A 24225-nucleotide genomic window follows, 5' to 3' on the forward strand; every position below is an offset into this window, starting at 1 on the left:
GAGTAAGAAGGTTGGGGACTCAAGGTTGGATAATTAAGGAGGCCCATTTGGGTCTAGACTTGCTAAGAAGCAGGGGAATGGTTAAGATAAACCTAGAGGCCCCTAGTTATACCAGGTTGATATGTGAGAGCCAGCCTCCACAATGGCCCCTGATTATCTGTGCTTCTTGTGTTAACACCCCTGTGTAGTCTCTCCCCACATCATATCAGGTTGGTCTGTGTGATCAATAAAACATGATAAAAGTGGTGATATGTCATAGTAATGACTCTGTAGCATCTTACTACACTGGTAGACAGTGACTGCAATAAGGCAGGGTGAGGACTTGATAATATGGGTGAATGTTGAAACCACAATGTTGTTCATGTGAAACCTTCATAAGATTGTATATCAATGATAATTTAAGTTTTTAAAAAGTGGTGATATGTCATTCTGAGGCTGGGTCTTAAAAGACAGTTTTTTAAAGTAAGTTTGTCTTGTTCTCCCTTGGATTATTCAGCAGGGAAGCCAACAGCTATACCATGAGGACACTCCAGCAACCTACGGCAAGGAACCGCGTCCTCCTGCCAACAGCCATGTGAGGGCACCATCTTGGAAGCAAATCCTCCGGCCACAGTCAAGCCTTCAGATGAGTGCAGCCCCAGCTGACAGCTTGACTTCAACCTATGAGACACTGTGAGCAAGAACCCCCGGCTAAGCTGCTCCCAGACTCCTCCCTCACAGAGGCTATGAGATAATAAATGCTTGTTGTTTTAAACTCCTAAGTGTTAGAGTAATTTGTTACTCAGCAATAGGTAACTGATGTATTAAAAGACTCCTATGCCTTTGGTTTCCTCTCCAAATAGGCCACAGGTGATCCTTTGGTGATCTTTTTAGGAGAGATACTCAAAATATTTTCTGACCAGTTCAGAAATAACATTGGCCTCTAACAGCTGGCCCAGTTCTATCAACTCTGAATGCAGCCATTCAATTATAGGTACATTTATTGACACCCATTTAGGGCTGGAGGTACTCCTTTGGGCTATGAAAGAAAGCCATGGACCTAAATATTGTTCAAGGGAGGAAGTTATCTATCTCTCATGATATATCAAATTTTGAGGGAGGCTGATTGAGAAAACTGTGTTGGAGATGAGTCTTGATAGGGCCTCAGCAGATGGAGGTGGGAGAATGTAGCAGGAGAAACGTGTGTGTTGGACAGAGTGGTGGAGATGCATCAGCCCAGGCTGGTGAGTTGTGGAGGCAGCCGAGTTGCAAGGAGGAAGTATTATTGCAGGACGAAGAGTTGAGGCTAGAGTCTGAGTCACCCCCTTCCTCCTCACACCCTCTCTTATCTCCTCTTCTTCCCACTCCACCCCCACCCAGTACTTCCAGATGGAATGCTGAGTCCATGCCGAGGGGACTGCTGGGGGAAGCTTGCCTTCTGCTGAGCTCAGGCTGCTTTCCATCACAGAGGCTTCCCTCAGGATGGTCTTTACAGAAGGGGGTGGTCTACAGAGAGACGCTGGAGCCCACGAGTGGAACTGATCCCCGGCCTGCTCACTACATTCAGCCCTGTTGGCATTTCTTGAGGGGCCCATAAGTCAGCTTGTGAATATGGTTGAGATGGAGGAAATGAAGACAATATAAGTTAATTTTAGAAGTCTTGTATTTATTTGAATGGCTTTTAAGAGGCAGGAGCCCATGCTGTAAAATGCAGGTTAGGGATAAGCATGGAGAATGAGAGGGATCTACACTGAGACGCACATAGCACCCTTTATTACATGACTAGGTAAATGCTGCAGAGCCAGACAGAACAGGGGCCTGGGCAGGACTGACAGCAGACCAAGGAAAGGATGCAGTCTTATCCCTTCCCCAGGCAAGGGAATTCACATAGATGAAGCAACTGTTTATATGCTCCAACTGTTTAAGGAGGCACTTAGGAAGTTTGTCATAAAAAACAATCCAAGGAGGTTAGGTTACAAGGGAGATCAGGGCAGCACATGTTTGCAGAAAATAGAAGTAAAGCTATCATAAAGCAAATGGTATAAAAGAGGACTTCTGACAGGTAGGTAGAAACATGCTACTTGTAAGGAAGGCTTCATTTAAAAACTTGTTCTAAATTGGGAGTACTGAGACGCTCTTAAGTAGAAACCAGAAGTTAAGGATATGTGTGCTATCAAGCTAAAGTTTAGATGTACACAGTTTAAAACACACAAGGGATGAGCTGGGTTATCTCTAAGGTTTCTTAAAAATCCCAGAGTCTGTGAATCGGAGTGTAATATCCTTACACTCCCGGTTACTCAGTCCTTTCTGGAAAACCCAGTTCATGGGTCTGGGCCAGAGGATGCAAATTGGAAACTTGAGGGCCAGAATTAGCCTGCAAGATGTGTTTCATTTGGCCTGCACAGTGTTTTCCGAACTCAAAATAGTTGCCAAAAGTCCAGATTTCTAGCTTCTCTTGAAAAATGGGGTGGAATATCTGGCAATGCCAGCACACATTCCCGCATGGCAGCAACCGTGTCAGACAGCAGCGTATATGTTCTCCATTTCACTACAGACCCTGCCTAATCCTCTTCCCTCACTTATGCTTCCTTCCAGGCCCCTGGAGACTTGAGGGTTTGTGACCTGGCCCAGGCCTCCAGTCTGCCATAGCCTCATGATTTTCTGCTTGGTGGCAGCCTCAAACCCAGGCTTGAGGTCTTTACCCTAATTCTGTGGCAGACCCATCTTATACAACAATCTGCCCATGAAGCATACTCCTCCGCAGGTCAGGAGTGTGGGAGTCAGTGACCCCTTCTGCAGACCTGTGGTTTGTCTCACAGGGGCCTCTCACTTTGCAAATACGAGTAAATGAAAAGTTGCTAGCCATATTTCACTTTCATTAATGGAATCCCAAGGCCTCTGGGGGATGGCCCAGCAGGGAGATATGTCCTGATCAAGCCAAGGGTAAGTCACTTCTGGGCCAGACTAGAACACCCAAGCAGAGGAAGGAATCCCAGCTGGGCTGGGCTGGGCTAGGGAGTAGGGAAGAAGGCAGCTTTCCTAGCCATGGCCATGAGATGACCAGGGCAGCTCTGGACAGCTGGCATGTTTTACAGGTGCCTAGAAGGCACCACCCATGTCATAGTCAGTGTGAATGACTCCCTCTGGATCCACGCAGTGTTCTATCTGTACACAGTGGCCCTCGGACTTTTGGGGGGAGGGAAGAAACAAGGAGAGATGGTGAGGCAGGTACAGTCAAAAGGAATATCCTAGCACAGATTCCACTTCTTTCCCAAGATGCTGTGTAGGGGTGGGAGGCAGAGGAAGCCGGAGGGAAAGATAGAAAGCCTGGCTTCAGTGGCTCCCACACTGCAAATGTGCAAATGCCCATGAGATAATAGGAACAATCAGAACTAGTCCCAGGAAACAGGGCTGGCCATTAGTATGAGGGCCCAGGACCCTTAGTTAACAGAGATAGCCATGTACACACACACATACACACACACACACACACACACACACACACACACACACACAGTTGTCAGCACAGCTATCTGACCCATTATACATACCCACATAAACATGCATACATAGTCTTTATACTGTTGCACACTCAGGAGTGCATCCATGCACACAATCACAGTGGTTGTTGGTAAGAGCAATCAGCTCATTACACAGGCACGTTTAGCAAGCATTTTCAGATCACCTAAAGTCCTTCCTGTCTAAGCTGCTGCAGGAATCCTGCACAGCCCCAAGGGACAGGGAAGGAGAGGAAAGTAACCAGGGATTAAACCCACTGACGGCTACCTGCAACTGAGTGCTGGCCGGCAGTGCCACCTACTGGCAGAAGGGGTTTTTGTACTTGGCCTCAAGACTGGGTGAAACTCGGGTTGTCACTTCTCCGGCACCCAGTCCACGAAGCTGACAGCTACAGGATGCCATTCTCCTTCCTCATTGTGTTCTGCTGGCATGAGATCCCAGAATCCTCAGGGTTGTGCCCAGCACCAGAGAATGAAGATCAGGGCCTTGCATGCCCTCTGCAAAGCAACACCCAACACCAGCAGGCTGGCAAAATAGATTCCATTTTCCAGGACAGTTCCAGCCCTCTGGCAGTGGCCACCTGGAGCAGGATTCTGAAGCCAAGGCTGGGCTTGTCAGAAAAGAGTATGATGATGGAACAGCGATGGCTGTAGGTGAGACTGCTTCCACGCGGGCCATTCCTGCAGAGGATCCTGGGTCCTTGGTAGATCCCTACATAAGCAGGTCCTGGATTTCTCCTGACCCACAATTCCATCATGAGGATATGTGCCTTTATTGCTCACACCCTCACAGCACGAGAAAACGGCCATTCCAACTTTTACTGAAGTGTTCTCTTCACTTGATCAGTAACTTCTGAGCCAGTTTAAGCCCTCGCTGGGACCGTCCTCATGAAGAGCTTGCTCTTGCTTCCACGGAGAGCTTATGGATGACTTGTTAGATCTGAGTGCTAAAGTCAGCTTATCCAAAACTAATATTTAGCCAAGGCCCATCCATCTACAGGTGCTTGCCACTTCCCTAGAGGCTCCATGAGGGCACTCAAAAGTCAAGAACAACAGAGCCCCATTCTGAGCAGATGCTGGACAGTCAGCTGGGCTCAGCCCGAGCCGGGGGTCCTGCTCCCTGCCCTCATCCATCAGCTTATCAGGGCATACCTAAGTCATACTTGTGCATCAACAGCACTTCAAATTACAACAGGCCATGGGTCACTTGAAAATAGTCAGACCTTGAGATCTTAAATTCTCAGATGCCAAGAGTCTGTTGTGTTTGATGTCAAGAAACTTAGCGCCTGCAATTCACTGCAGCCCTAATGAGGCCTGCAGATGGGCCCCAAGCCCCCACGTGGTGTCTCCTCTGCAGTGGAACCAGCCTCTGCCTTCCAATGCTTAGATGGATGTGAGCAGCCCTCTCCCACTGAGGCGCAGCCCGGGATGTTTGCCTTAGCCCAGGGGTCACCGAACTCTTTTTGTACAGGACCAGATAAATATTTCCAACTCCACAGTCTCTGTTGAAACAATTCAACTCTGCCGTTGTAGTGCAAAAGCAGCCGTAGACATATGTAAACAAGTGGGCGTGGCTGTGTTCCAATAGAAGTTTCTTTATAACAGCAGGTGGTGAGCGAGATTTGACCACAGGAGTCATAATTTGCCAAATCCTGTGTTAGCCCAATACAGGGGTCTTCAAATTGGGTTCCAGAGAACTTGGGGTGCTTCAGGAGCTCTACAAATGTTTGCCTCTAATTTAAATTCTTAGCTATTTAGGAAGATGTAAGAAAAATATACTCACTCAAGTGTTCTATCAGCTTTTGGCAAGCAGGTGATAACACGTTCACTGTTGGGCACACTCCCATGCCACGGACCTTCTCTTACCACCTCTGCGCGCATGTATGGGCTGTATGGCAAAATGAGCCTGGGTCCCAGCATCAGGCAGGCATGAGCTTGTCCCAGGGCTGCCTCTTGCAAGCTGTGGGCAAGTCACCCTCTAAACCAGCATGGTTGGGCAACCAAAGAGAGGGGACACTGACCGTCATGCCGGTGAATCTCCTGGATGCCCTTCCTGCGGGGTCATGGGAAGACGGAGCAGCCACAGCAGAGGGACCAGGGCAGCTGAGGCCGTGGAGGGGCAGCCAGGGGCTCAGGCCAGCACTATTCACCAATTGTTGGAGGAAAAACTTCGACATTTTACTCACCAGGTGCTGTAGTGAGGCACACCAGGTGAATATCATCATAAAGCTCGGTGCATCTTGGATTTGAACTTCTTGCTGGTTTTTATTTCTTCGGGGATTTTCTGTTGCACCCCCACTGTTTGGATTGGGCTTTCAGGAAGGGGAGGGGGCTGACTTGCAACGCTCTTAGCAGTCTCAGTTCCTAGTAAGCAGGCTTGTTTTTCTGGTCGTGGCAGTTTCCACTGGTCTGGGTCTCTGCTGGCAAGCATTTCCCGGAGGTGTTCTGCAGAACTTGCTGGGGAGTGCTGCTCTTGGCTACAGGTGCCCAGCATTGCAGGAGCCGTGGCTGCTCTGCCCCATCCTGCTGTCCAGTTGGGCCTGGAGCTTGGTGCTCATCTGGCTTTTTAATTTGCGTGTGACAAAATAAACGGTCCTCCCCCAGGCCTCCTCCTCCCCACTTGAAACAATCAGAAGGTACATCTGGCTGCTGCCTAAGCTTGTCCCCAGGACTTCTGGCCTTTTATTACCCTGAAGGCCTTTTTCCAGGCCTGAGATGCTCATTTCAGGTTTCAATAATAAAATTTGGACCTTATCTGTATCTCACTGCACAGGGCTAACTAGGTCTATTAATGGTGGTTCCAGTAAAATCCACAGCTTTTACTGCACCTTATTTTTCTGCTTCCAGCATCATCTTTTCCTGCTTCCTAAGAGACCTGGAAGAATCAGTGGCTGTTTATCACTAGGCCCTGGGGCAGGACCTCTTGGTTCCCAGAATCCCTGGGGTTTATCTTAATGAGGTGACATCTGTTATCCATTCTGGTTGGCACCCTAATGCCATTCTATGAATCTCGGCTGTGCCCAGCTTTGTAGGCTTTTTATGGGCACTGGCTGGCTCTGTGAGCTCTACATGCTCCTTCACAGGGGTGATTTGGACTGGGTTTGGGGGAGGGCAGAGGGCCTTTCTGAGGTTCAGCCAAGATCAAAGGTACTCTCTCTCTCACTTCCTTTCTGTTTCTTAAGGCTGTTCTTAGATCTCAGTTTACTTCTGGCTGGGCTTGGGGTGCAGGAAGGAGCTCCAAACCAGGCCCCATGCTCTGAGGCCTCTGTTGGCCAGGATCCTGGCTGTGGATGGAAATGACCTTGTGCAGACACCTTCATCGCCTGCCCTCCCCCTGATAAGGCAGGCAGCGGTGGGCATCTGTCCCAGGCAGTCAGTACAGCCTTGCCCTTCCAGCCCAGGAGCAGCCCACTGGCCAGCCTCCCACACCAACAGGGAAAGCCCAGCCCAGCACTTTTCTTCCAGGCCTAACTGTTGCTCCTTTTGAGAACCGCCTCAGTCTCCTCACTTTTTTCTTCTTCCTGGATTATCTTTCTGCAACTACTATCCTGTCCCACGAGCCTGTGCCCATTCAGACTCTTGACTGAGTCCTCAGAAGGACAAAGGTCACTACCAGGTGGCCCTTCACCTCCTTTCCCTGCCCTCACAAACGGTCCAGCTCTCCTGCACACACCTACAGGCTCCTGCCCCTCCGATGATATCTTTGGCTTTCTTCAAAGTGCTTGTTCACAGCTAGAATTTCCCCCAGGAGCCAGGCAATCAGTACCCAACACAGATGCTTGCTCACCCCTCTGAGTCTTCCTAAGGGACCAGCCGTTGGTGCTCCCACCCTCCTACCTGAGAGCCAGGCTGGTCAGCAAAGGACGAGGCTGACTCACCAATAGTGAGAGTTCTCCCCTGAAAGTGGTGACAGAGGGACTGCAGGAGCTCCTGCAAGGGTGGAGGATTCACCAGTGCACTGCAGGGGGTGATGCCTCATTCTGGAGTCCCTTGCACAGCATCCCAGTGACGGAGAGCCTGCTACCTCCACTCACAATCCCATAGCTGGAGAATCTTGCTAGTGCCCATTTCAACATCTTCCTTTGGATATGGTCACAGCCTCAGACCAGACCTCCCTGCCTCACCCTCACCCAGGCAAGCCTGCCCTCAGCCAAGCCTGGGTGGCCTCCCACTGCAGCATTAAGATTTCTTCTCCTGTATGTATTTGGGCCTCAATCTGTAAACCTCCATACTTGCCTCTTTCCCCACCGGCAGAGCAGGTTGGCAGCTCATCGAGGGAGTGAGGGGGTTGGCGGGCAGAAATTTGGGCTAAAAGCAAAAGCAAAGGGAGCCCCCGGCCCGCAGCCACTGAAGAGCGTTCTCACAAGAGTCCACAGCGCCCCCTGCTGGCTGAAGGAGGGTTTGTGGGCAGGTTAAACAGCCTGCGCCTGGCTGCTGACCTCTGATGACTCAGATTAGAGGATCACAGCAAGCAGAGAGGTCATCTTGTCCAGTGGTTTCCAAACGTGTAAAATTATAGGTAGGGCTGCTGCAGGCGGTTGTAAGTTAGCCCATTTGACAAACGCCTCTGGGCTGAGGAGCCTGTGGGGGCTGAAATACAGCCTATATCCTAACCAAGCTGTGTACTCCAGTGTGGGTCTGGGTCAGCCCACAGGAAGGGCCATCTTTACGTGATTCACTGTAGAGACAGCATCCTCCTATAGTTATCACAAGGGTGCCATATATACCAGCAGCAGCCGGGCAAAGGATGCTTCTTTCAGAGAGGGCAATCTTATCAAACCAAGCTTCTTTAGCTAAAGGAGAGTTTGAAAACCACTTAAAGGATGGGGAAACTGAGGCCCAGGAATGGGAGGGGCTTACTCAAAGTCAAGCAGTTCATGCCAGGACAGAGCTCATAAGCCAGTCCCTTCTCTCTCTAAGCAGGGTTCTCTGGATTATACTGAGCTAGTTCTTAACCCAAGCTCCTGGCTCCTCTGACCCTCCCACCCTCTGTCCCATCACCTTCCCCTGAAATCCAGCCACTCTGCATCATCCCACTCCCTGGCCAGTTGATGGCACAGTATTTGCCCAAAAGGAGGGCTGCTGAGAATGCTGGCCCATCTGCATAATTTCTGACAGGCACCCCATGCACAGGGAAGAGGGCAGATATACACAGGGGCAGAGCAGTGAGGAGTTAGAAGGGTCCACTGGAGTATGGACAGGGAGCTGTGCCTGGAGCAATGCAGGCCAGTGGACTGGTGGCTCGGCTACTGTGCAGGTGGGGCCTGCTTCCCAGGTGCAGTCTGTCGGGGTGTCTGAGCCACACCGTAAGGCACATGGGCGGCCACTGTGCCCATCTCCTGAGCCCCAGCCACATGGAACATCTGGTCATCAAAGAAGATGTGTGGGCGGATCTTCTCCAAGAGGGGACCCTTGGGCGCTCCTGCAAGAAACAGGGCCTCATCTGTCTCCAGGCCCCAGCTGCGCAGGGTCTTGAGAGCCCGAGCCCCAGAGCTGGCTGCACTGCGGGCTGTCACCAAGTAGGTGCGGATTGGGCACTCCAGCCGCAGGCCCTTGGAGTAGAACTTCTTCTGCAGCCTACCCAGAGCCTCCAGAAAGCCCTTTAAGGGACCCTATGAGAAGCCAAGGGAACATTGTGAGCTCATCTCTCTCCCAAACACGTGCCCCCTCGCCAGCGGGCTCCTCCCTAGCACACTAGGGTTTTGATGTTTGGGGTGGGAAAGCATTTCAGATTTCTAAACCTCTCAGTTCTGCTATGCCTGCTTGAGCCACCGTGTGCCTCAGTGGGACTGTTGAGACCTATGTCAGTATGGGTGTCCATACTCTGTGACTGGGGATGTCTGTGTCAGAATAACCATACTAGGGCAACTGTTACAACGTACATCCATCCATTGCCCACCAGTGCAAGGGTGTCTGTCCTGCAGGATATTTAAAATATTTAGTAACTGTGATATGGGCACTCTCCAATCAAAATGGACTCCAGCTGCAAACAGCTGGGGCAGACAGACAGACAACGTCTAACTGCCAAATAGTGACCCTCTCCATCAGCACACTGGTGGCTCAGGGCACCATGCTCCAACTCTTCAGGGTCAGGAAGTGATTTACTCTCTAGAGATCCTGAACCGTGAAGCTTAATGTGGGCATGTGAATTAAGGCCAGCTGATGAGGAAGAAATTTGCAACAGCAGCTGGAAATAGGGGAAGGCAGCTCCTAATCTTGGAGATGAGCACCCTCCTTGCTGGGTAGCCTGGAGTGTAAGCAGTGCTGTCCCGCGCCTCTGCCTGCCACTTAGTGGCAAACTTGTCTTGCCCTGGATTCCCAAGGATTGCTGAGAGAACCAACAACAGAAATGAATTTTCAGGGGCTACAACTGAAGCCTGCTGAGCTCTTGGAGAGAGGGCCTCTGGGATTATTGTTAAAAGCACAGATAGGAGCAGGAGCTCCAACCCAGGGAATTTCCACCAGGTCCCAGGGTGTAGTCTTCTCAGGGTAACTCCAAGCAGTTTGAAGGTGCGTGAAGGTCCCAGGGCCAAGGGAAGGAAGGCAGGAGGTAGGAAGGGCTGGTGTGGCCTAAAACAGATGGGCTCCTCCAGACCCCACACCCAGCTGCATTTCCTGGCCCGAGGGAGGGCCAGGAGTCCAGCTTTTCTTCCTCCAGGGAGGGAAACTGGGGCTTCTTGAGGGGATGGGTGCCTACTCACAGGGCTGGGGAAAATGGGGTGGGGCATCTCAGGGAGGGGACAGGGCTCCGGAGAGAGGGTGGTGGCCTCAGAGAAGGGTGGGGACCTCTGAAAGGGGATGGAAGCTTCAGAGAAGGTGTGGGAGCTTAGAGAGAGGATGGGGGCTTCAAAGGGGGGATGGGACAGCAGTGAGGGAGGTGGGGGCTCAATGAAGGGGTGGGAGCTCACTGAGGGGAGCCACTGGGTAGGTAGGAGGGATGAGGGCTGGAGGTTTGGTGGGGGACCTGGCTGGGTTTGGGGCTGAGCTTGGGGTGTGGTTCTGGGCTGGAAGTCCTGGGGAGCCACCTTGCTCCACCCAGGGGTTCTAGGGAGAGTGTGGAGCACCTGAGCCAAAGGTTTGTTCTCATGAGCCTTCTCATGCTCGAAGAACCTATCCAGCCCATGGGCCTTGACAATGCGCTCCGACTCATCTGAGAAGAGCACAGCATCCCCATCGAAGGCCACGCGCAGCTGACTCTGCGATACAACCACGTCCCTGCTCGGGCTGAAGATGGTGGCAGCTGCGATCCCTGGGAGAGAGAGGGGAGCAGTGTCTGCTTTCATCCAGGCAACACCTCAGCTATCTGGGGCCAGACAAGGGCTATCTCAGGCTATCCCTGCCCACCTGCCTCACCCAGGACTCAGGGACAGCCAATGAGCGCTGATATTCAGAATATTTAAAAACTGGCAGATAAGTCTTTGTCAACTAAATTTAAAATGCAGCATTTTAGAAATGTACATACATATCAATGTTTCTATAATATTGTTTGCTAATTTTTTTTTTTGAGAGGGCATCTCTCATATTTATTGATCAAATGGTTGTTAACTACAATAAAATTCAGTATAGGGGGGTCAGTGCTAATTTTTAAATAAAGTCATGATCAATGTGAAAAGAAAAACCTGACCAATAAGAATGGACAGTGGTTTTTGCTCTGAGTAGGGTTCTGAGGGCCCTGGCCTATGCCAAGATTTAGTTGCTGGTTTGTGGGAAAGTTTGGGGAGCCCCAGAGAACAGGGGGCCATCCAGAGGACTCAGGGCAGGCAGGACCTATTTATCAGTCAGAATGGAGGGATCTCAATACTCTAATATCTAGTAGTCGTGCTGGCGTGGACCAGCAGGACGTCAGTCCCGGCTGGAAGGAAGGGTGCCCCAGGCCACTGCTGTCATCCAGGAGCACCTCCCAGGCGACGTACGTAGACCTACAGAGTCCTGACCCTGTCTTGGTCTCAGTGACTCTCTTGGTGTTGATTCTGGCAAGTGCCTCCCCTTCTCTGGACCAAGGTAAAATTAGGTGTTTTAGTTCTGTCTGGGGCTGAGATCCAGGCTGCAGTCTGGGGTGGGGTGGGTGTGGGCATCCCCAGTCTACCTACTGCTGTAAAGGCACCAAGGTATGCCCTTCTCAGGGCTCCTTGAGGCAATGGGGGTGGCCAGGGGAGGTAGTACTAATTACATGTGACTGTGTACACAGACTCTCTGTAACTCCAGGCGTCTCCAGGGGTCCTGACAGAGCCGTGCTGGACTGCAGAGAGCTGGCACTAGGAGGCTGGAGACCTGGGCAGTTGGCTCAGTCTATTCCCTGTTCTTCACCTCTCCACAGGCTCTGTTCTTTGGGAATCTAGGATCACAAGGTCTGGGCTAGGTAGAGCTTTGGGAGGTGTGAGCAATGCCAGACCCACAGCAACTTCCCTAGCCAGAGGATGCTGTAAGTAGGACCAGGTCCTAGGCATCAGGCCAGCACCTCCTCAGCCCTGCCAATGCCGGAGCCAAGATGAACCAGACCCACCCCAACCCTGGGCGGGTCCTCCCTCCTGGCCATCACCTGATCACGAGTCTGGGCTCAGATTACAGACATACAGAGGCACACATGCAGGCCAGTGGCAAGGCCCCAACCAGAGGGTATGGCATCTCTCTGGGGAAAGGGCTTCTGGGTCCTGGTTAAAGAAGGCCTCATGGAGTCCCAAGAAGCTCAGAGGGGTGAGGCATCTGTGGGAGAAAGGCCAGGCTTCCAGGCAGGTGACAGCACGAATGAGGAAGAGACAAGTGAATATACTGTTGGTTGAAAAAGCAACCTGCCAGTAATGCTCAGCCTCAGGAGCCCTCTCAGGCAGCAGGACAGCCCTTCCTCCCCTGTGGGCCTATTTTCTCCCACATGCAATAGGGCTATGCACCCTTTTGGAAGGACAGACACTGAGGCTACCACCCAAAACTGCCCCTTGAAAGAGACACATAGAGGGAAATTCTCTGCATCAGTACCTGTAGCTGGGTCTCCTGACCTCCCCCTCAGCGCTGACCAGCCCAGACGGGAGCGCACTTCCCAGACCGCATTGCTCAGACTGAACTAGAGCTCATGTCCCTCCCCCCCACTGGCCCAGAGAGGGGCAGAGGCTGCCCATGGACACACAGGAATCAGAACTCCTACTGACCCAGAAGATTCTTAGAAGGGAGTAGCTTTCCGGCTTGTCAGGAGGGTTTCCATGGAGACAGAAGGCTGGGTGATGCTGATGAGTAAAAGCATCTTTAACATGGTAGAGCAGGAAGTAGCAGAATAGAATAGATGAGCAATAAGTAGAATAGGTGATTAAGGAAGATTTCTGCCTGCACACAGGCATTTCCAGTTACCATAGCAACTCCTAGCACCTGCTCAGAGCTCTAGGACCAGAGCGTTCCACCTCTGGAACCCCTTTTCTGGACTCCTCATATTCTCCCTCCTCAGTATGACTCACCTTCATCAATGGCTTCCCGCACTTTTTCCGCATCAGCTGACAAGTAGAGGTTGGTGTGATAGGCCTTGAGGTAGCAGATGGGGCTGTTCCCACCTGTCATGCAGAACCTCTCAATGAACAGGTCTGGGGAGGAGGAAGAGAGCACTGGGGTGACGCCTGGGCTGACCCCTAGAGCCTCAGAGTGGTCCTTCCAGGTCCAATGGACACCACCTTGGTTCTGAGTGGCTGGGGTGCAGCAGAGTGATTCTGAGTGATTTTAGGCCACGGTTCCCCCACTCTGAGCCCTTCCATCCTTCATCCCTGAAATGGGGATGATCACATCTCTGGAGCAATTGCCTGGCTCACACTAATATGCTCTTGTCAGGGAGTCACCATACTATAAAATGTGGGTCCCCAGCCATGAATATCCCTCCTGATTGGATAAGGGTAGGTACCTGACACAGCTGGGCCAATCAGATTCTCTCCCAGCCTGTTCTGATAGTCGCCTAGTACCCACATCTGCACAGGTTGAGAAATACTTGCTGGTTGGTAAATGGCTACTGCTCTGAGCACACTGAGTTATGCCATCATAACCCAGCCCCTCCCTCAGGACACTTCACAGTGGAAGGGGTAAGGTCTGGCACAGTGGTGGCCCTTCAGGACCCTGCTCCAGTCCTATACGTGGTGCCCATCCAGTGCCCATGTCATGAGGTGCTTAAACATTTTGAATATCATCCTGGTTCCCAGCAATTTGAAGGTAGAATTTTAAAAATGCCACTGGATTCTCTTGGTTGCTTAAAACAAGGACTTGTACTTATAAATTTTGGCTACAGTCAGGAAAAGCAGAGAAACCTTGTTAGGGGAGAGAGAGAGAGACTTGCTGAGAGAAGCAGAAATCAGGGCACATGTGCCAGAGGCAAAAGAGCCCAGGAAGCATTTCCAGCACTTGGATCCAGGCTGGTGAGGGCCCAGTTCTACTTCCCGCTCCGTGGGTCTAAGAGACGCAAGCCCCTGTTAACCTGAGAAGAAATGACTGTATTCTCTTCAGCTTATGCTAGCTCTGGAAGGTCTATTACTCTCAAACAAGAGTGAACTAAATCACAAAGTCCCTTCTCTCTGACAACTGCCCCTGCTTCTCCCAGCAGCCTTGGAAGGCCTGTTAGCTCATTGCCGTTAGAGAAACTGAGGCACTGGTGCATTGAGTGTCCTGCGCAACCACAGAGGGAGTGGGGCCCATGCAGTGGTGAGCTGGATCCAGCCTGTCCCAGCTTGTGAAAGCCGAATGTGAAACATTCAGGGATTTTTTTGAGCCATTTAGATTGTTCAACTGTTGGTAGCTTGAAATGAGCCATGGTGGGAGTATTTACACTCTGAAAATGGCAATGTTATTTACAATCAGGGTTTTCTTAGTTTGTTTTGGTTTTTAAAGAATGGGTCACCATCATACCACTGGGCTTGAGCTTCCAGTCGATAGACCCTCACCCTGCAGAGGTGTAGCCATCCCCGGGCATCTAGTAGGCGGCCCCATGGCCAAACCCCTCACGCTCACCATAGTGGTTGATACTATTGATGAGACGAACACCCACTTGAGCATGGTTGTTGGTCACAAGCACGATGTCGAAGATGTCCTCACTATCGGGGTACAGCTCCCGCAGCCGCTTGTTCACAGCCTCCAGAGCCTGGATGGGAGAGGGGACCCCAGCTCAGACCCCAGGGACTGATACCTGGAGGTTGGTAACCAAGGTTGGAGAGGAGGGGTGAGCTGGGGAGGAAAGGAAATGTCAGGGGCCAGGCTTGGAGTGAGATCAGTGGACATGGACCATCTCCTCCCGATCTCTGCCATTGTGTGGGTTGATTATTGCTCAGGGGCATCTCACTAGAAGGGTGTGTGCCGGCAGAAATCCAGCCCAGATTCTACTGTTTCCTGCCCTAGGGCTACATATATTAGTCTAGAGGATGGGACTACCTCTTCTTCCCATAATGACTCTGTCCCCTTGCCAAGACATGCTCCTTTGGGGTGGCACCTGCCCAGAGGAGGCCTCTTTTCCTGACTCAGACGCACATGGGAGTGGTTCCTTCTAATTCCCACAAAGTCACCGTCTGGCTAATGGTGGTAACCGCCCCTCACCTTCACAAAGGGGAATGCTGGCCCAGGGCTGAAGGGCTCATTCTCGTGTTCCAGCTGGTAGCGCACATACTCCTCCACACCCTGATCCGTGTAGATTCGCTGTTCCTCGTCCATGCGGAACAAGGCTCGAGAAGACACAGCAATGGTGACTGCATTCTGAGGCTTGGGCTACAGAGGTGCAGGAGGAGGGACCATCACTCAACTCTCCTGTGCCAGCCCCTCTGGGTACTGGGGACAGGGAGAAGCCTTGGTCAGGGGTGGACCTGGGTGGTCTGTGTGGGACCCAGCGGGGGACTGAAGCAGGGAGATGATGGCACTCACCCTGCGAGGGGTATAATCTGATGGCAGGGACATGCCCTCAGGGAGTTTGCAATCTAGTTGGCCATCTGGACCCAACAGAAAAATGAATGCAGAGGATGTAGCCAGAGTATGACTGATGGTCAAAATGATCTCCAGATGGTTTCCATTATAAAATGAGAGCTACATGCCCTTAGGAAAAAATGGTGTCCAAAAAAGTGAGTCATATAAGAAAACTTATCACCAGCCTAGATCTTTCTTCTGAGCTCCAGACTCCTATATCTAACTGCCCTAGTTGACAAACTCAACCACTGAATTCTGAAGGCTGAATTCCCACCACATGCTCCACTCCCCATCCTGGTCCCCTCCCCCATGTCCTCTCCTCATGCTCAGCACCACAGTGCACTCATCACCAGGTGGAAGTCTGGAAGTCAACCTCAAGTCTTCTCTCTTCCTCAACTCCCTTCTCCATAAACAAATTGCCAACACCTGTCAGTGCTATTCGAATCCATCCACTTCCTTCTGTCCAGTCTGTCATTCATATTGTTGTCAGGGGACACTTCTCAAGTTCAGACCTGATCACGGCCCCTCCTTCAGTGGTGCCCACTCTTCTCACACTCTGTTGTGCAGCCTTGACTATAGAGTAGGAAGCCCTTCACAACAGACTCCTACCTCTCCCCACTTTCACCTTACCATTGAGACAGGGACCATGAGCTTAGACAGAATAGATGAGGGCCTCTGGAAAAAGCCAGGCAAGATATTTACAGTCAAAGCAATGTAACTACATGCAAGGAAATACCCCTACCAAAACTCTGTGTTAAGCATTAAGCTCTAAAGTCATTCTTCAGTGAGATCAGTTAATATTCCTCAGATAAAGAGGAGTAGCACATGTTTTTACTATGCTAATCATTTGTAATCATGTGTAAGATTCTCCTTAGCATGCTAAAGGCCCACACCTATGTGCTGTCTTTCCTTCATCAGATCTGATGAGGTGATTTTACGAACTGGGCAACTAATTTAACATGCAGGCCCAGCTGTAAACAACATAGTAAAAGGCAGGAAGGATTCCACCTTAAAGATAAGATTGCATTTTAACACCCAGGAAGTTAAGAAGTAAGATTCTTAACTTACTTTTTAGCAAACAGACAACACTTAAGGCCACCTTGGGGGCTGGGCAGGTGGCCTTGTTTGATATACTCTCAGAGCAAGACACCAGTATCCCAGGAAGAAATCAAAGCAGGAAATTCCTTATGTTAAGTTAATTCTAAATATTCAGGGACCACTTAACAAGTGTATACCCCTAAGCCTTTTTTCACATTCCCAAATATTCTCAGCTCCCTATAAAACCCCTACACAGAATAATCCTGTTCAGACAGAGGATTAAAGATGGCGGTGTGAGAGGTGAGACAGAGGCTTCCTCCTAAAACTGCATATAATACAAAAATATAATTAATATAACTAATCCTGAAAGAGCAACAGGAAAGAGGGCTATGCCAGCCTGCATATACCTGGAGAAAAGGGCAGACATCATGGAACAGGGTAACATGCCAAATCTGTGGCTCGGCAGGACCCAAGCCCTTCCCCCACCCCAGCTCACCAGCTGGAGGAAGAGAAACGGAGCAGGGAGGGAGTGGAGGCCTGGGACTGCTGAATACCTAACTCTGGAAATCTGCTCTGGGAGCACACACCTACATTTCATGGTGCTTGCATGGTACTCTCAGGATTAGGGGGTTTGAAAGCTAAGACAGGCAGAATTCCTGGAGAGACTGAGATTCCAGCCACTTGTGGAAATCAGGGATCCATATCTGGCTGCTCTGGGACAAAAGAAAGGTGGGCAGTCTGAAAGACTTCCTAACAAGGAAGCCCTTAGCAAGAGGGCTGCTAAAGGGGCAAGGATTGCACAGAGCTGACAGCTCAGGAGAAAAGACAGGTAGACAAAATTTTCCAGAGGCACTCTGCCCAGCAGGTTGGGAGCTTTCATGATCTTCAGGTACTCCAGCTCCCTGGCTGGCTACACAGCTCCAAGGACCCCCTCAGTGACACGTAGCCTACTGCACCTTTCTCCCAGCCAGCCCCACGTGGCCCGCAAACCAGCAAACCCTACCCTGGCATTAGGCCACCCAGAGGGAAGATCTGTCTACAGCAACTACAAACGCAAAGCATAGAGGCTTAGACCGGTGTGTTCAGCCCACTGGTTCAGGCAGTGGAGACAGGCATAGCAGCAGGGAAGCAGGAAACAGCTCTTTCCTCCTCCCACGCATCAACACTGCTCCCCTGCAATCCCCCAACATTGCTTCAGGGGCTGAGCAGCTCCAGAGAGAAAAGCTTCTGGGCACTAGAGGGCGCCATATACAAATATGAAATGCCAAAGGAACCTGGTGGGAATGTAAACTAGTTCAACCATTGTGGAAAACAGTATGGAGGTTCCTCAAAAAACTCAGAATAGAAACACCATTTGACCCAGGAATTCCACTCTTAAGAATTTACCCTAAGAATGCAGCAGCCCAGTTTGAAAAAGACATATGCACTCCTATCTTTATCGCAGCACTATTTACAATAGCCAAGAAATGGAAGCAACCTAAGTGCCCATCAGTAGATGAATGGATAAAGAAGATATGGTACATATTCACAATGAAATATTATTCAGCCATAAGAAGAAAACAAATCCTACCATTTGCAACAAAATGGATGGAGCTAGAGGGTAATATGGTCAGTGAAATAAGCCAGGCAGAGAAAGACAAGTATCAAATGATTTCACTCATCTGTGGAGTATAAGAACAAAGCAAAAACTGAAGGAACGAAATAGCAGCAGACTCAGAGACTCCAAGAAGGAACTAGTGGTTACCAAAGGGGAGGGGTGCAGGGGGGTGGGTGTGGGAGGGAGGGAGAAGGGGATCGAGGGGTATTATGTTTAGTACACATGGTGTGGGGGATCATGGGGAAAACAGTGTAGCACAGAGAAGGCAAATAGTAAATCTGTGGCATCTTACTACACAGATGGACAGTGACTGCATTGGAGTGTGGTTGGGGACTTGATAATATGGGTAAATGTAGTAACCACATTGTTTATTCATGTGAAACCTTCATAAAAGTGTATATCAATAATACCTTAATAAAAAAAATTTTAAAAAGCAGTCTTGATGGCAGCATTCAGAGTAAACTGGGAGAGGTGGCACTGAAGCAGAGCCTTGGAGGAGGAACAGGGCGAAAGAAGGCATGAGGAGCTGAGCATATAAGTGATGCATTCACAAAGGTAAGCAGCCCAGGGCATGGGGGCATGGTTGTAGATGAGCTCAGAAAAATAGGCAGGCACTAGATTGCAGATAGCCTTCTCTTAGGGACCCAGGGGGGCCTCAAAACTTCTTTGCCATCTGCATCTGGCCTCAGGACTGGGATGGGGTAGAAGTATTCCACCACAGACAGAACTGGACCCTGTGTAGTCCCTGAGGAGGATCAGAATGTGGGTGCCCAAGGAACTCACAGACATGCACAGTCCCACCTCATCTTTGAGACCTGAGCTATCCTGAAACTATGATTCTCACTTTACAGATGAGGAAGCAGAGGCTCAAGTTGGGGGCAAGACTCATAAATAGCCCTAGCATTCTGGCCTGCTCTTGATAGTGCTATGGGCCATGTACTCAATCCTACGGCTGTTCTCTGGAGTCAGACCATCAGCAGTTGACAACACTGAGTGATTACCAAGGGACAGGCACTGTGCCAGGTACATGGCAGGAAAAAATACAGGCATGATCCTAGCCCCATGGAGCTTGTAATCTATCCTTAAGGCAGAGATTTGTGCCATCCTTTGAAGAGCCCTGTCCAATAGAAGCTTCTGTGATAATGGAAATGTCCAGTGCTCTCTGCATGGCTACATGCGGCTATGGAGCAACTTGAGATGTGGTCAATGAAACTGGGGAACTGACTTTTTAATTGTATTTAATTTTAATCAGTTAAAATTAAGTAGCTGTAAATGGCTAGTGGCTGGTGAAGCTTTAAACCTCAAAGTAGTAATGGAAGACCAAAGAGTTCCCCAAGCTCATGTGGTAAACCTCAGTTCGCATTTCACTTTTACCCCAACCGAGAACGTGTATGCTGCCAGCAGAGACAGGTGCCTCTTTTCCAGAGAACAACCCCAGTCCCTCTCCCAAGTGCTGACCACTCCATGCGTCTGGGTGTCCTTGGGCTGTGTGCCTCCCAAACCCTTCCCTAGCTGTGAGCCTTCAAGGAAAAAACGTAAAGTTAAAAGACCTAAAGAAAAGAGGTTATAGAGGGCTGGTGGGGGATGGTGAGAGAGGGCTGGGGAATGTGGAGACCCACTCTCATAAACCCAGGGAGCCTGTTTGGCCTCAGGACAGGGGCTGACTGCCCCAGAGATGGGCCGACCACCCCTTCAGGACAGAGAGTCAGCTGCCCTCTCAGCCCCTACAGGCAGGTTCTCAAGCCGGCAGCCCCAGCCCAGGCAGCCAGCCAAGGTCTTGCTCCTTATTTTCTGTCCCACAGTCCCTGCCAGACTGCCGTGTTCTGGTCCCCTCAGGCTGAGCACCCAGATCCCATCCTATTACACCTCTGGCCAGCACAAGGAAAATATCCCAGCTGCCTTGGCCCCATGAGACTCCACTTCCTTCTTTTACAGATGGGGAAATAGGCCCAGAGAGGGGAAGAGAACTACTCTAGGTCACACAGCAAAGTCAAGGCAGAGGAGGAGAAGATCTCAAGTCTCTGGTTTCTACCCTGGCTTCTGTCCACACAGCAGCCCCTCCTCAATAGCTCCCAGAAGACCCCATCCCCTGATATCTCAGCTACTTCCCTAGGGCATTTCCCTTATGAATCCGTCCCTTTCCAGATTCAGGAGAAATGGTGAGGGGACCCCCATGCCCTCAAATGGCAGTTTCTAAAGGCAGGGCTCTCTTTTCCCTGAGAATGGAGGTCCCCAGGCAGGACCCTGCCTCTGACACTGTACAAGAGAGGTAGAGTTGAAGAGCCTAGGGGGCATTAGCTCCTGTGGGAAATGTGGACCCAGCTGGGAGAGACAAGTGTGCTGGCCATTCTCTGGGCAGAGTGGAAGAGCCGGGTCAAAGGGGCTGGCCAGAGCTGGGGAGAGGCCAAGCGCTTGGAGACCCCCTGGACCTAGGTGCTGGGGAAGACCACTCTGCAGGCGTTACCAGGCACACCTGGGGACAGTGCCTCCAGAAATCAGAAGTCCAGATTCCAGACTGGGAATCAGGTCAGAAAGGCCTTCTCAGGACTCAGCCTGGGAACAGTGGGCTTCAGGGAGCCAGGGTCCTGCCAGCTTTCTCTGCCTCACCTGGGGCTGAGGAACCGGACAGTGGAGAGGAAGGGTGATGGAGGATGGCCAGCCCCACCCAGGGGCTAAAGAGCTCTCATTTAGGCCAACATGATTCTGCCTGTTGGGCCCAAGATAGGAGCAGAGCCAAAGCTGTTATTTCTAGAAGGACTTACAGAGAGGAAGGCTGCTGGAGAAGAGAGGGACAGGATAGGTCTGGATTGAGGAAGTCTTCTAACCCCATGAGGTGAGGGCCTCCTATGGGTCTTTAGGGCTCAAATATTTCAGTCAGGCTCCTGGGAATGAGAGCAAGCCCAAGCTTGGCCCTGTTGGAGCCCAGGAGGCCTAAAGCCCCCAAAATAGCCTGTGGGAGGAGGGGCTATTGCAGGAAGGACTAGGGGCCAGGAAGCTGTCAGCTCCTTGCCTCCCAGAGAACTGTGAGGGTCAGGGGCTGACCAAGGGCTCATGACTTTCATCTGGGCTGAGCTCCCCGGTTGCTTCTTGGGGAGGAAATGGATTGGTGGGCTCCACTTACTACCCCTAGTCTCCTAGCTCCTTCCCCTATGCAGGCCATGCCATCAGTCCAGCGTCCTCCTCAGGCAGAGACCAGCCTCCTCACTGTCTGCCTGTTGCCAGACACCCTCTCCAATCCATCTGACCACACGGCCCCAGAGTGATCTTTCCAAAATGAAAATGGGACCAAGTTAATCCCCTGCTGAAAAATCCTGCAGTAGCTCCCTAATGGTTTTCATACTTCTTTATAAAGTAGGTTGACCTTTCATTCAAATGAACTCTTGGGCAGAATCCCAGGATGTAAACTAGATGTTACCGTATTAATTCATTTGTCAAATTCAAATGTATTACAAGGAGATGATGTATGTAATATAACATCAACCAATGAAAACACAGTTGTTTGAAGAATGACAAATTTGAAACTGGGGGTTAGGTTGCTAGAGCAGACTGCAGCTCCATCATCTAGTTAATTTGTTTCTGCGTTGGTTTTTCACAGTATTGAGAAACTCCTGAGTCACACCAATAAGCTGTTGCAAATGGCAAAAGGATTTTTGTTGTTTCAAACTACAAGACTCAAGATACTCAGCAAAAATAATTGAGAGCAATCCCAAGATAATCTTCTATTAAACAGACCACAGGAAAAGCTTTAGTCTGAGGTTTGCTAAAAGTCATCAACCTGCAGCGTAAATGAATATGTTGGTGGTCTCCACAGTGCTAAAACACATCCACGTAACACATTTGAGTGAGTTGAGTTTTGTTACATATTCTTAATTGTTTAAAATGTAGCTTGAAGAAGAATATAAATAAATTGTTTTCCTGTGTGTAGAAACCCAAAATATGGAGCTTTGTGGAAACTCATTTTAAAACCCCTAGTCCCACTAAGTCCCAGGCTCCTTAACATGGCACTCAAGGCCATGGGTCTTGCCATCCTCCTAACTCCTCTCCCAAAGATCCTGCATTCTCCCACTCAGTTTCGAAGACACTTCCAAACCTTTTGCCCATCCCCTCTGCTTCCCTCTCTTCCTGGGAAACTGACTACCCAGGCTTTAAGATCAGCTCAGACGTCACCCCTACAAAGCCCTCCTTAGTGGGCAGTCACTCCCTCCCCTGTGCTCCCACTGCACCATGGTGGGTCTTTCACCTGCGCACTGGTGGTGTCCAGGTCTTCCCCAGTGCACTGTGAGCTACTGAGCCAGGGACTCGGCCTAATTCATCTTTCAATCCTCTTTGCTGAGCAGGGCCTAGAGGTGCAGGAATGCCTGTTTACAGAGTGGGCGAGCGGAAGGGTCTTTGGAGCGAAACAGCAGCAGACCTTTTTAAGGTCAGGCTGGAGCTCTTTGGAGGATGCCTCTGGGCCAAGCCCTGTTCAGTCCCCTCCCAAGCTCTGAGATCCAGGAAGCAGGAGTGAGCAAGGCCCAGGACAGCATCCAGAATTTGTCCGATGGGGAGAGGAACTTTTCCTCTGTGTGGGTCCCGGAGGGCTGAGACCACCACAGAGGCACAGGGCTGTTGATTCCAGTGCTCTTCGGTCAGCATTCCAGTGCCAGAGGGGCAGAACCAGGAGCTGGAGCGCAGAGTCCAATGTTGAGAGCCGGGAACCCGGGGCGCGGAGCCCGGAACCCAGACAGAGCAGAGCGCAGATCCCGGGGCAGCTGCCTTCTCTTAGGACGCGGGGAGCTGCGCCAGGAGTCCGGGGCACAGGGTCTGGAGCCAGAGCCCGCAGAGGCTCGGCTCCCGAGCCGGTGGCAGTGGCAGAGACCTGCGCGCACCGCAAGCGGCAGGGTTTCCAGAGTCAGGTTACCTGGGATCGCTGCGCTTCCGCAGGCGCCTCTGACCCGCTTTGCCAAGTGCTGTCCGCGCGCCACAGGCTGCCCTCTCGGGGAGGGGCTGAGCCGCGGGTCCCGAGCTGGGCCCTGATGACAACATGGGGGAGGGGGAGCCTGGCGTGGAACCCGAGCCCGAGCAAAAAAATTCACACCCGAGCAGAGCTCCCAAAATAAACCCGAGCCGGTGCCAATGGCCCAGCGCATTCTGGTGCCGAGGAGCTGCGTCCCCTCTCGGAGGGGAGCTGCAGGTCTCTCTCCAGGAGGTATACGACCTCTCCCCTGGTGACCCTTCCCCTGCCCTCCTCCCATACCGATGCCCTGCTTTTACCGATTTGGGTTTCTTCTTGGGAGCGAGGTTGTCGTAGAAAGTCTTGGCTTCCTTCCAGCGTGGGGCCACGGCAGTCTCTGCCCCCGGCCCCGGCTCGCGGGCCTCGGGGGGCTCCCGCGGCTCCCCGGGATCCATGCTCGGGCTCTGCCTCGGCCCGGCCAGAGCAGGCGGCAGCCAGGACGCAAGCTAGCGGGCTGGGCTGCGGGAGGGAGGCGCGTCCCAGGCGTGAGCAGGGGGCGGGCAGCGGCGCGGAGTGTGCGCGAGCGAGCCGCGCCGGCGGGCGGGGTGCGGCGCGCGGGGTGCCCAGCTCGCCTCACGGTCGCTCCTGCGTTGCTGCCGTTGTAGGGGTACTGGGCGACAGCTGAGCTCTCCGTCCCCGACTGCCCCACGCCCGAAAGAGGGCCTGAAGCTGGGCTTGCTGGCTGCCGCGGATTCGGGATTGCGCGGACCCGGCGCTCAAGGGCACCGAGAAAGGGGAGGCCTGACAACTTTTTTCCCAGGATGATGATTCGCCTAAGAGGAAATGAAAAGACAGCCGCCCCTAAAGCTAACCTCGCGTCTTTCCCCTCTGATGTCAGGACCTTAAGAACTTGAGCTGCGGCGTCTTTCCTCAGACCCTAGTCCATCCCGCGGAGGGGGAGGAAGTGGTGGACGGACAGCTCCGTCCATAGGCAGGAGCCTAGTCCTAGCCAGGCAGGTACAGCGGAGGGCCCAGCGGGGCAGTCCTTCAAGGAGGAAGGGGGCTTGAAGTCCGAGGCGAGGCCAGGCGCGGGTTGGCCGGTCGGGGCACCCAGACCTGAGTGTCTCCCAGGTTTTTCCTGGCCCCTAGATGGCCAGCAGGGGGCGCGCGCTCCTAGGTCCCACTGGCCGAGATTGGGGTGTTAGTTACTGGCTCTGAAGGACTCGACCCAGGACCCTTGGAACCAAAAA

At 51.7% G+C, this 24225-nt stretch overlaps 2 protein-coding genes across 6 annotated transcripts in view; one reads left to right on the forward strand and one right to left on the reverse strand.

Moving 5' to 3' along the window:
* MACF1 (microtubule actin crosslinking factor 1) overlaps positions 1 to 12292 on the forward strand; it is a 471369-nt gene extending 459077 nt beyond the window's left edge. The window contains exon 66 of the mRNA XM_073233667.1: positions 12059 to 12292. Within this exon, the coding sequence (XP_073089768.1) occupies positions 12059 to 12277 (219 nt within the window). The 3' untranslated portion in view covers positions 12278 to 12292. The remainder of the gene's footprint in view (positions 1 to 12058) is intronic.
* NT5C1A (5'-nucleotidase, cytosolic IA) lies at positions 1589 to 23550 on the reverse strand. 5 transcript variants are annotated; one of them, XM_017666978.3, is made up of 6 exons: positions 23296 to 23550; positions 15048 to 15215; positions 14469 to 14598; positions 12941 to 13063; positions 10562 to 10746; positions 1589 to 9109 (listed from the first exon to the last, which is right to left on the reverse strand). In XM_017666978.3, exons 1-6 carry the CDS (start codon positions 23428 to 23430, stop codon positions 8744 to 8746), a joined length of 1107 nt encoding a protein of 368 aa, XP_017522467.1. In that variant the 5' UTR covers positions 23431 to 23550; the 3' UTR covers positions 1589 to 8743. The 5 variants fall into 5 exon arrangements, with proteins under 5 accessions (XP_017522467.1, XP_073089781.1, XP_073089783.1 ...); XM_073233680.1 differs by lacking the exon at positions 1589 to 9109 and having other exon boundaries at positions 9116 to 10746; XM_073233682.1 differs by lacking the exons at positions 1589 to 9109; positions 23296 to 23550 and adding an exon at positions 22283 to 22934 and having other exon boundaries at positions 9116 to 10746.
* Positions 23551 to 24225: the final 675 nt, after the last annotated feature.

The sequence above is a fragment of the Manis javanica genome, chromosome 4 (assembly GCF_040802235.1).
Source record: "Manis javanica isolate MJ-LG chromosome 4, MJ_LKY, whole genome shotgun sequence".
Taxonomy (NCBI): domain Eukaryota; kingdom Metazoa; phylum Chordata; class Mammalia; order Pholidota; family Manidae; genus Manis; species Manis javanica.

Bases quoted from the DNA above. Each gene is read 5' to 3' on its own strand.
- NT5C1A (XM_073233680.1), bottom strand. From the start codon at position 23,430: ATGGATCCCGGGGAGCCGCGGGAGCCCCCCGAGGCCCGCGAGCCGGGG. The intron at 14,599-15,047 runs GTGAGGGGCGGT...TCTCCCATCCAG, and splicing joins CAGCATTCCCCTTTGTGAAG to GCTCTGGAGGCTGTGAACAA. The intron at 10,747-12,940 runs GTGAGTCATACT...TCTCTCTCCCAG, and splicing joins GCGGGAAGCCATTGATGAAG to GGATCGCAGCTGCCACCATC.